The sequence below is a fragment of the Neopsephotus bourkii genome, unplaced genomic scaffold (genome assembly GCF_033783945.1).
Source record: "Neopsephotus bourkii isolate Nb327-2 ecotype Australia unplaced genomic scaffold, CSIRO-AGI_Nbou_v1 NB_1655, whole genome shotgun sequence".
Taxonomy (NCBI): Eukaryota; Metazoa; Chordata; class Aves; order Psittaciformes; family Psittacidae; genus Neopsephotus; species Neopsephotus bourkii.
In genome coordinates, this window is record NW_026902129.1 from 1,214,648 (window position 1) to 1,227,147 (window position 12,500).

General features: G+C 41.6%; 1 protein-coding gene across 2 annotated transcripts in view; it reads right to left on the reverse strand.

Moving 5' to 3' along the window:
* The window catches only part of VPS41 (VPS41 subunit of HOPS complex), a 137,724-nt gene that overhangs the window by 84,406 nt on the left and 40,818 nt on the right, over positions 1 to 12,500 (reverse strand). Inside the window, exons 1-2 of one of the 2 annotated variants that reach the window (XM_061374870.1) lie at positions 12,179 to 12,294; positions 7,986 to 8,024 (exon numbers count right to left, since the gene is read on the reverse strand). The exons of the other annotated variant lie outside the window; for it this stretch is intronic. Of the exons in view, the coding sequence (XP_061230854.1) occupies positions 7,986 to 8,024; positions 12,179 to 12,199 (60 nt within the window). The 5' untranslated portion in view covers positions 12,200 to 12,294. Of the gene's footprint in view, positions 1 to 7,985; positions 8,025 to 12,178; positions 12,295 to 12,500 lie in introns of those variants that run through there. 2 annotated transcript variants of the gene reach the window in all.

A 12,500-nucleotide genomic window follows, 5' to 3' on the forward strand; every position in this document is an offset into this window, starting at 1 on the left:
CCCAGAGTTATTCCATTAGTCTACATTTGCTCCTGCAGCAGAGGATCTGCCCACAGGACAGTCTGTCACATGAACTACATGCTCTACTGATTGCGGATACTCTAATTATGTTAGGGGCACTGACAGCAAGTGTCATCCTTCCTGCACGATTTGCCCTCCAAGTTTTTCAAAGCCTTCATGGAAATAAACGGTGCATACATTATAAGGCGAGTGCCCTTCCTCTTTGCTGCACATCTTCTGACCAGTCCCAGCTAGAATTCCCATTACTATAGGTGGCCACCCCAGCCTTGTTTACAGCTGCAAGCTTTGATCCTGCAAAGCATTTAAACTCAAGGACAAAGATACCCGAGATCCATCACTCAAGGAATTTCACAGGAGCTATGCTCACACCCTACTGCAACAAGGCCCAGTGTCACATGCCTTCCTAAAAGGGTTTTTTTCAAGTTCCCACTGGTTTCAGACATTCTAAGAGTAATATTAAATCAGCTTGTTCCCTCCTAGCTAATGGCCATTAATAGTGCTCTGCCTCTGTGTGTCTAGATAGGTAATGTGTGGGACACATTCTAAAATCTTATTCAAAACAAAAAGGAAAAAGAAAAAACAAACCATCCCGCTGCTGAAGTACAAACCCAGCTAAAAAGTGAGGAATCATTTGTGAGCGGAACTTTTGCTGACATCTAATACAGGCCAGATCTTTGGCAACCCACATAGAACCTACCAAGAAACCAGCATTTTTATGTAGCCAAACAGTCATCAGCATCACACAGAAGAAAAACAAGGGTTATTAGTATACAAACTATGTGAACATCTCCAGTAGAACCAAAGAAATTTATTCTGGAGTTTATTTTTGAGTTAAAATAAAGGTTCACAGAACCCCCTCTGTTACGCAAAACTGAGTAAACACATCCTTAGTGCTCTGCTGGGGGCAGCTTCACTTATTACAGACATTCAGCAACAAATATAAAAAAGCAAACATAAAAAGACCTCAAGCCCTAGAACAGCGTCTCCAGGGAGAACTTCTTACTTCTCTTCTATACTTAGAGAAGCATAAAGTGCAGCAAAATACCCAGCAGAACTCAGTTACCAAGACCATGCATTACCTTTTTGGTCTTGACATCTTGACTTGATCCAAAGCATAACCATCTGCAACTGTTAACTTTTTTTATGGAATTGAAGTGTTAATCAGAGGTCAGACTGGTTGTCACAGTTTTGGTTTTGAGATCCTGTGGGACCGTGGGCTGGGAAGGATCTTCCCTCTCAAAATCCTCTGACACACAAGCAATGAACACTTACCTGAGTGGCCAGCAGCCTGCTGAGGAGTGCAATGGGTGACTTCTAACCACAGCGCTACAAAAGGAACATCATCAGTGGGGATGTACACTTTAGCCTGACCCTCCAGGCAATCCACAAACTCTTCCTACCTCCAGCATCGCCTGGGAAGGCAGAACTGCATCAGGGCCACTGCGCAAACCTGTTTGGACATGGAGGCCCAACAAACACCTTACAAACTTTAGGATGACTGCCACGAGACTTCCATGAAGAAGCAATACCCAACAGCAGATATAGCTAAAACCTTTTATTTAAGCTTCACCTCTTTTTATTTAACCTTCACCTCATTACCACACCTGGGAATTTCACTGCAAGGGTTGGAATGACTCCTCTGGCCTGGTAAAGAAATTATGATTATTTTCAGACTTTCTCCCCCCAGTTTGGATCCCAGATGTTCCTTAGGACCTGAGTAGCTCCCTTTATTTAGGGTCAAGAAATACTGAAGCACCAATCTATGAATGAACCTGACTTTAGGTTTGCCAAACCCCACTCCCCAAATTCTTCAGAGAAAATACTCACCTAATCCCGAGTCCTCAGACAAGCAGGTTCACTATTCCATTGATCTGTCATCACTAGTTCTCTCTACATAGGCTAAATATGGCCCAGACAAACTGGTAATCGAGATGATCATGCACAAATCTCCATATTCCCAGTACCACTCCAGGAATATCCAGTTTGCACTTCCTGCATCAGCATATTTCATGGAAAGATACTTACTTTTTCTTACAGCTGCATGTTTAAACCCTGAGTTTAGGGCAGTAATTACACAGAAACAAAACTGAAAAAATTGTGTGGTTTCTCCACCCTGGAACAATGCTTCAGTTTAGACACCCTTGCTCAGCTAGGACAACAAGCAGTTCCTTCAGCCTGGTCTGGAAGGGAAGGCAAGATGCAGGCACAGCAATTCTTCCCTCCAGCTCTGCAGAGCTGGGTCTGCTGACGGATTTTGGGATGCCAATGGAAAAGGAGACAAGTGACTCTGCTCACCACAGTGTTACATCAGACAGAGGTTGAAAGCAGTGGTCCGTCTTCAAAGCACCAGCCAATCCCACCTATAGTCCAACTATCCAAACCCAACAGATTAAGAGTGCTGGCTCCCAACATAACAATCTCTGCTTTTAAGACTGTGAGTCCTGAACCCTCATGAGCATGAGGAAATACAACCTCACCTTCTCCTAACTCCCCCTTCCAAACCTGCTCTGCTTTGTCCCCTGACAGCCCTCAAACCAAACTCTGCTGAAATCTTAACACCCCTCAAACACTTCACCAAACCCTCCCACCCTGGGCTCTCATCCCTATTTCAACACCTTCCAGTGTGCCTGCCAAGACCCCCACTTCCTTACCCTCCAAAGCCACCACATTCTCACTTGGAAGTTTGCTTCCAGCCAGGCAATCCTGGCAGCAGAGCAGCTTTCCTATACACTGGTTTTAACAACTGCTCACAGCCTGACATGAAACGGATGCTCACAAGACACCAACGGAACTCAGCATAAACAGCTCAGCAAACACTGCATTTGGATCTAAGGAAAAGCGGAGTGCATAGCTCATCCCATCCCAGCAGCACACCCATGCCAACTCACAGACACTCGTGGGCAGAAACCAAGAATGAGCAGTGAGCAAGAAGATTTTGGAATACAATCACCATCCTCTATTTCCACGTCCTGTTTCCATAGCTTCAAAGACATGAAGGGAAAAGGCATTTTTACTTTACTAATTCAGGGTTTATATATCCAAGTGAACGCACTGCCCATTTGCAATGCATGGGAATATGGCCAGTGAATTAAAAAAATCAGGAAAAATTCTGAAAGAGCACAGGCTGCTGTATTTTGACCCCCATATAAACAGGTTTTGTGAGAACTAATATAGTTTGGAATAAATAACAGAACCATATTCAAGTTTCCAACCTGCACGAGAATTAGTTTCTACTCTGCAGCTACTGCTATACAAGACTACAAAAGCCATAAAGACCGAAACTTCCAAAGCATGAAAACACATTTGTGACTAATGCAGCTAAAAAATATTTTCTTTCTATAATTCTACGGTGAAAACACACTGTTACTTCACTGAAGAAAGTGAATAACCTCCCATCCAGTTCTTTTATGATTCCTCATAAGGCAAATCACCAATACTTCCCCAGTATCTGGCTGTAAAATTGGTAAATAAGGATTAGGATGGTAAAATTTCACACAGCAGTTTTCTGTTCTCCCCATGCATTTTCCACAGGGATTTATTTAATACCTTGACCTCTTTGAGAAAATGCAGATATACACCAGGAGCAAGGAATTAAGATGATATGGCTGCCTGTGAATATGTATCAAAATGGGCTGCATTCACAGTATGAAATGACACACAGATGAAAGGCAAAGCAGAGAGCATTCTATTTCTACTCAAAACTGTTCTGGCATAGCGAATGTCACACTACATTTGCAGAACACCAATTGAAGATTCACTCCTACAGGTTTGAAGGAGCTGGGCACCAGACAAGTTGTGAAGCAGAAGTAACACAGAGATGACATCCTGCACATGAGCAATCATCAGAAATGGCACGTTAAAAAAAAACAACCCTTAGTAAAACGTCCATGTAGTACAATTTGGTTTCATTTCAACTCCCATCAATCTGTTTTATTTTACTGGTAGTTTTGTGCATGGCAAAGCACACCTGAAAACTTTCCAATCCACTTCAGTGTTCAAAAGCACAGCATCAGTCCATCCACATCAAGTGCACCATACAGAGGCAGCACAGGGTAGGCTGTTTTATCTTCCATGTCCAAATCCAATTCCAACACTGAAAAATCCCAACACTGTTCAAACCTCGATGAAACTATGCATTTCTACTTGCATTTTCCTTTTGCTGAGTAAGGAACTTGGCCAAACATTTGTTTCCCTCATGAACACTACTCAAGCAGCTCGGTTGCCACCTTGTGATGTACGGCAGATGAAAACTCCAGAGTGCACTTTTGGAAACAGCAGTTTTTAAAGTTCACCCACTCCCCTCGGTGGAAGAGTTTGATGGTAAACAGGCAAATTTCCCACTACTTCCCTTTTTCCTGCCCAGAGTGTTATTCCACCCAGATTAATACATTTAGCTTTTTGGAAAAGCCACATCTCCATGTTCTGTTCAGTAGCTTTTCAATTGCATTTAATTTATGTAGCTCGCACAGCAGCATTTTTACTTCTTATGTATTCCACAACACACAGATAGAACAGACACTTCTGGTTAATATTAATAGCTCATTAAATGAAGTATCTAATTTTCACTCAAAATCAGAAGGTATTAAAAGAATATAGCAATAATCAATTTTTCCTGCAAGTCAATCCTCTAACGATGTATACTATAATGTTAGTTACTAGTCACTGCAAACTTAGTTTTCAAATTAATCTATGAAAAGATTCCATTTAAACCTCAATAAATAATTTACTATGCTCATCCTACTGACTCAAATTGATAAATTATTTGCATGATACATTTTCTCATCAATAAGAACTTTCTGTTTGGAATTTATGCATCTTTTCCTTCCATTCTCCCCATTTAAAAGGCCAATTTCACTTAAAGCCATGCAGGAGGAAGCAATCTCTCTTCAGATTGATTAGCTATGTGAAACAGAATATGCTTTTTGCGCATTTTTTGCCCATTTTGTATTTTTAAAGCAACTGGAAGAAAAAACTGGTCTCCTAGTATAGAGCCACTTAACAATAAGGAAGAGAGGCATGAGGAGAAGTATCCTGCTAAAGGTCAGAGAGGAGACAAAAAAATGCAAGTTGGACTGAGGTACAGTAGCCAAATACACTCTTCAACCACCCATTTTTCTGTTGCAATGGTGATGCCCCTAGATGCTACTAGAAACAGAAGAGCTCACCTCTTCCAGCTCAATGCTCCACGTTAAAAGAACATTTTGATGGAAACAGAGTATGACAAGAAGCCTTTTTTACCAGATGCTTTATTTACTTGAAATGATTTAATTGCTTTGACCTAATCCAGACCCGAAGTACAAGACTAAGATCTGGAGTGCACTGAAAAGGAAAAGAAACCACCAAGGATTTTTAGTTGTCTCTTTTTAAGGCTTAGATGTCTCCCAACTGAGTTCCTGCTCTGATCAGTCTTTAAAACCTCAAAGAACAAAACCACTATCAATTTCAGTGGTAAAAGTATAGCAGTGAGGGATACTTTTAATCCACCCTAAATTGATGGAGCTCTGGGTTAACCAAGAATTTGCACACTTTTCTCTCTACAGACTCTCCTAAAATTTATTAATATAAGTGTTTAAATAACTAAAAGAATAAATTAAATGAATAAATGCATCCCTTTCACAGGGAAGCAGTGATCAAAACAAGCAAAACCCAAAGAATTAAGACCAGGAGACAGAAAAATGGAAATGTCAGGATGAAAACATATGCAACACTGATGGCTTACACATACAAAAACCTAGTAAAAAAACAAAAAACCCAAACCCAAACCAGTAATGCACATATTAATTTAACTTTTTAAAATGGGACTTTTAATGACTTTTTGCAGAAAATTAATAGCTTCACCCATAGCTGCAGGTGGTTCCCTTTAACAGGCCAACCATACAAAAAAAAGTTACCCTGCACTGCAGCTACAAAAAAACCAGTGAAACTCCTTAAAAAAGGATCACCTCACTGGATATAGCACTCGTTTTATTATTCCAGTGAGACTTGTTCCTGAAAAGGTAATCCCTGTAAAAACAGATACATCCTGGACCAGGGCAATCTGCTTGTAGCCCCAGCAAAATACTAACAAACAACTAACAAAATTCCAGGATGGTAAGTTGTCTTTGATTCCCTCAAGTAGGAAGGTTCAGAGTTTTAATACATCAGGACATTCAAACTCTGGGCCACGCAAAAGAAATCATAGAGTTTTATGATCACAAGAGCTTAAGAGGGAAGCCATCAGTTCAGTCTGATCTCTGAACATACCTCAAATAATATAAGCAAGCCCTGACAACATTCAGACTTCATGATTCTACCACTAGTTCTGGTTCTGAACAATCACTAGAAATAGTCCAATGAGTGATGCAACCACTAAAATTGTGACAATTGTTCACTACTGCCTTCTCACTACTGTTTTCACAGGCATTAGAATGATGATTAGATTGTTCTTTAGATCCAGCATCTACATTCTCAACATAAAAATTTCCTTTTCACCTCTCCACACATGTGAAATTAACATTAAAAATAGACATCAACTTTATAACAAAGGTCTTGTTGAAATTTTATGACTTCCAATTTTGTGAATGCTGCATGATGCCTACTTTTACTTAAGGTAAAACTAAATAAAACCCAGACAAGCTGGCAACCCATTTAATTCTGCTGTAAATACTTATTTACTACAGGCTGAAATGTTGAAAGGCCATTAAAAAGGCCACTAAAACAAGTTCCCACTTGAAATAAGCTTTAAAGAAAAAACCCCAACTGCCTCAGCAGGCAAGTATTTGTTCACTATCCTGTGAATGTCAACCCTTGAGAGGATTATTCTACTAAACACTGAGTCCTTGCCCACTCATTGTCTACGAGCACTTCACATCACAAAGCAACATCTAGAATGAAACTATTTCACACTGGGCAAAAAAAAACCTGGTGCAGGCAGCACACAGCAACATTAAAGGGCCAAAGAAATTCCTGCTTCTCACCAAGACCGCCCTAGGGTACCACTGCAGAGAAAGGCAGAGGGGAAAAAACTACCCCACAAGAAAAAAAGCCATCATCCTCTGCAAAAGAGTTCATTGGTTGTTTTTCAGAATCCACCACTGCAGTCTCTGCAATACCCACCGCCTTGGAAATTAGGGCTGCTGCCTAATTAAACCCAGACCCAGTGTGTAAACCCAGAACCCAAGCATGAAAATCCGTCCCTAGGTAAAAAACAGAACATCTTCCTAACAGCAAGTCCATTAAAGCTTTGGAGCACCTTTTTTGGAGCCACTTCCACTTAGATACATAACAGATGAAAACATTATATCAAGGTAATACCCTGCCCTGCCCCACCTGTCCTTGCTGGTGGCCACAACTGAAGCAGATCAATCAACCTTACTTCTTCCTTCCTGCAGCTATCCCAGAAAACACTAAGGTCAAGTATCTCTTTTCAGATCTCCCAGGCTTCCTTCAGTGATGGCAGGTTTGTGTTACACTGCTGTTTGGGGACAAATTCTTGAACCCTGTGTAGTTCCCCTTCTCTCCACAACCCAGCACCTACAACAGGGTAGGCAGACCTCTCCAGCACATGACAAAAGTCTATGACAAAATGTCACCTCAAGAACAGAGACTACACAATGTTATTAAAGATAGACTGTGAAACTATTAAAATAACACAGCAATTACCTGAATGTAGCATTACTGCACACATAATTATACTGACAATTAACTTTTCATTTGATCAAAACAGAAGTGCATGCACTTGAATGTCTCTCAACATGATTCATTTTTCCATAATGGGGCAATTGTGAGGGTTTTAAATATAAAGAAGGTTCTAATAAGGAATCACAGCTCCTTTTTAATCAGTTAAACCCAGATTAACATTCCCTGATACATAATACTGGCAAAACTTCTGAAAACAACCACTAAGGCAGCATTTTTCCTTCAAGTAGTGAAAAAGAACTAGTCCTGACACAGATTCAAATGAGAAGCATTTTAAGCAGGCTTACCTCAGATTCATCTGTTGATTCCTCAGTAGACCTGATTTCCTGTAAATGACACAAAGAACAAAGGGGAAATCAACTAAGTACATGTATAACTGAGCAGTATTTCCCTTTAAAGTCCTTTTTCAACCTTTATTAAGAAACATGACAAAGCAGAACCAACTCAGAGTTTCTGTCCTTTCCATTCAGACCCAGTTTCTCCTTATACTTGCAATCTAGTGCCACACTGACACTCAGTGGCACCAGTTGACTGTGATACTATTGTTATTTACCCTAAAGACAGAGTGATTCTATCAGCTGAGATTCCATGCCTACGAAAACTTCCCTCCTTCCAGAGGCAGTAGCAAGTTTTGCAAAGCAACTCCCCACACCTTGACTTCCAAGGTAGAATAGTATTTTCAAGTTATCCACAAACTAATTTTGGTGTTCAACTATTCAGCTGATAACTTATTTTAAATTGCAGTAAGTTCAAACCATTTTCCACAGAAACTCAGCATTTCATTGGATCACAGAATGGTTTGTGTTGAAGTGACCTTAAAGCTTATCCAGTTCCAATCTCCTGCCATGGGCAGGGACACCTTCCACTAGAGCAGGTTGCTCCAAGCCCTGTCCAGCCTGGCCTTGAACACTGCTGGGGATGGGGCAGCCACAGCTTCTCTGGGCACCCTGTGCCAGCACCTCAGCATCCTCACAGGGAAGAATTTCTGCCTAATGTCTAATCTAAATCTCCCTTTGCCAGCTTAAAGCCACTCCCCCTTGTCCTGTCACTACATGCCCTTTTCAAAAGTCCCTCTCCATTTAACAACTTTCTCCTTCTCCATACCATGTCAAAGCAATGCCATGGGGCTTTCTCTTGCCTTTGAAGCAACTGTACCTTTAAATTATCTCTCTCTGGCAAGGCAGTAATTCTTACTGTCCTACAAAAAAAATGTTGCAAGTCAACTCCTCCTAATCTCTCACCTGTCCACTGAGAAAATCTGCTGATGCAATGCCTCCTCAAAGAGGTCAGCAGAATGAAGATTTACTTAACGTATTTATCATTATCAATAGCAATAAAAGATTACAACTAATACGCTGACAGTGAATGTAAGCATTTTAACAACAAAATACTACACAAAGAACAAGTAAGAGAGACGGCAGCATTTCAAACCTCATGAAGTAGTATTTGGACAGCAAGATAAATTGGTAGAGAATTTCACCAGAGAAGGCAAAAAAGAAGAGACAATTACCAGCAGTTTCAAGAGAAATAAAAAGGGATGAAAAAATAATGCACTCAGAACCAGCATCATTTTTATTTGGACACATTTATTTTGTGTTTATAAAATGCATTGATGGTGACCTCTAGGCAAAAAGTAAACATTTCCTTTGCATTAGTGGAGGTTCACCTTTAGTGACCATGGTCACAAAGACGGGGCAGAAGAAAAGCAGCATTTCTACTGGCTACTTGAAACTCAGTGCAAGGTGCTACCACTATTACTGCCTTCTGTTTGGTCCAATTTACTTACTACAAGCAGTTTCACCTCCAAAACGCACGTGTACCTGACTATATACTGTGAGTTAAGTTGGGAAACTGCAAGTAGAACAAACACAGGAGTTAAGGGAAGATTAAAAGGGAGTAATATCCTGGAACACTTTGAAGTTTGACTTTGCAAATACAATTGTTTGTCCATCAGTCTGTCTCTACTCACACAATACAGTTACCTTTGAGGAAATAACAATTTTGTTATATACAATCTTTATGCATCTTAAATTCTACTTAACAGTACCTGAGGACAGAACTAAAACTTTGCTGTGTACCACTGCCAGCCTACTGAACAAGCTAAAGCAGCACATGAAGTCCAATGCAACATATTGCTAGGCACCTAACAAAACTCCCTGCCTTTCCTCCTGAATACCAAGAGTTTTTTACTCAACTTTTCAATAAACCAAAACTATTAGCACCACCATTTAGATATTTTGATACAGTTCACACTTTGTAAAAGGAGAATGTGTTTTAAAAATTAAATCTTTCTCCCAAACAAAATAAGCAATTACAGGAAGCGATATTTTTGCTGGTACACATGAACTTTATAGTACAGCTACATTACTTAGATTAGTTTTCCCCTCATGGTTCTAATTACTTTGGCTTCAGGAGAACACAAATGTAGGTATAAGCTCAACATTTAACACCCCATAGACAGACTCACATGAAGGCAGGGTGGAAAAACAACCCACTTGCTTTTACAGAAGCTGATTCTTACATCCACCCAAAACACTTTACAAAGATTAAACTGAGCTGCAAGTTATTATGTGCGAGATCATCCGTGGAAAATACTGGCTTACCGAACCAGGGCACACCAGAAGTTGATTCAAATAATCAGTCAGTGTGAATCAATAACGTATCAATCTGCTTTGATTCAGTACACGTGCCCTGGTATCCCTACTTCATTCAGGAGCCACTGCAACAGCAGCTACTACATTTCCTAACAGCATATAAATTCAGGCAAATACTTCATGGCCTTTATGTTTTACTGCAGAAAATAACATGCAAAAATTCAGAGGGAGTCTTGGCTTAGGAAAGAAATACAGAAACTTCATTTGTTCTCTGATAAGAACTTAACTGAAGCTGCTTACAACTGACACTCACCTACTAACTCACTTTATTAGCAACTTACTATGAAACGCTTTTTGCCTGAGTTCTCCCATTTGCGCCAACAAACTGGAAGAGTAAACTGCAGTTACAACTTCCCTGGGGTTTTGTTAGGTTCCTCTCCCTTCCCTCCAAATCCATGAGCCAAGAGGATTATCCCCCACTTCTACTTTTTAGTAGCCTTGTAACTGTGAAAAGGAAATCCCTCAGCTGGGATTTGTAGGTGACCAGAATCCCAAATCATGTAGGAAGAGCTGTCATTGGTGGGTCTCAGACTCTAGGGGAAAATCAGCAGTACACTTCAGCCAGCTGGCAAATGCAGTTGCTCAAGCAGCCTAAGAATGGATAAAAGGTACATGGATGAGCAATGCACAGAAATGTGAAGCTATCTCTGGCCATTATAATCTCTCACTTAGGAGATCCAACATTCTCAATAAATTCTAAGCTGGCTTTCCAATATGATGGATATGGGGGTTTTCCCTTCTCCACCTTGCAAAGATCAGATGCTATCCACTATATGTTTACGCTCATAGCTCAAAGGTGTTGGGCGAGGAAAACCATGAAACTTGGGTTTCAAAGAAACCTACATGCACAACAAACACATCCCTTTCAGTAGGGGTGTGCGTGCTCCCAAAGGAAACAAACGGAAATGAATAAAGTAACTTCCCTCCCATAGTCCAAAGAGAGCAAAACACAGGCTGTTTTCATCTCCTGCAGTATTAGAGAAGGTAACTTCTCAGAGCTGGTTTTACCCCAGGAGCCCTTTCAAACGCTGCCACAGTTAAAACCCCACCACACCACGCGATGAAGCCTCCCCCGAGCAAGCCAACCCTTCCCAACCAAACCCCTGGCAGCAGGGAAGCCAATTCGCTTGAGACAATTCTAACACTCTCCCACCTTTAAGCATCCAAGACAAGCATCACACCGCTTAGAATCACAGAATACCAGGTCGGAAGGGACCACAGGGATCATTTTTAGCTGGTATGTCAAAGTCCTGGTTCAGCAAAGAAACCCTGAGAAAGCATCTAAAAGAACGGGAAACTTCACTTCTTGCTTGTACTTTATTTATTTCTCGGCAAGAAGCAGTCTAGGCAGGGGGAGCTCCAGGAGAACCACAGGTAACAAGCACCAAACCTCTCGGATTTTGTCTCAGGAGAAGACTCCCCTGATGAGATGAACTTGCTTACGCCTTTCGGTAAACGGCAGCTTCTCGACCATTCCTAACAAATCCTTCAGCTCTTTAACCCTGGCTCTACAGCGGCGCCAGCTGCCTTCCTAATCCACCCGCTCCAGCCACCGAGCCCCAGGGTCCTGCACCGGGTGCTGTGTAAAGAGCAGAGCCCCCAGGGCTTGCTCCCCCAGCCCTCCCTCAGGTTGCTCCACACAAACCCCGACAGGCCGCGGCGGGCAGCCCCATCCGCGCAGCACTGAGGAGGAGCTGGGGCCTCCCCGCACCGCCGCCGGCCCTTGCCGGGCTGGCTGAGCCCCTGTCCCCTCACACACGGACTCCCCCTCCGCGCCCCAGCGCTCCCCTGCCCGTCCGGCTGCAATAATGCCCTCACGGCGTTACCTTCTCCTCGGCTTCCGCCATGGCGCGACCGGGGCGCTGTCACGTGAGGGGCAGGAAGCCGGCGAGAGCAGAGGCACCTGGGAAATGTAGTTTCGCCTCAGGTGTGCGTTTTACTCTTTTCTTTTCTTTTCTTTTCTTTTCTTTTCTTTTCTTTTCTTTTCTTTTCTTTTCTTTTCTTTTCTTTTCTTTTCTTTTCTTTTCTTTTCTTTTCTTTTCTTTTCTTTTCTTTTCTTTTCTTTTCTTTTCTTTTCTTCTTTTCCCTTTTTTCCTTCCTTTCCTTCCTTTACTTGCTTTACTTCTTTTCTTTCCTTTCTTTCCCTCC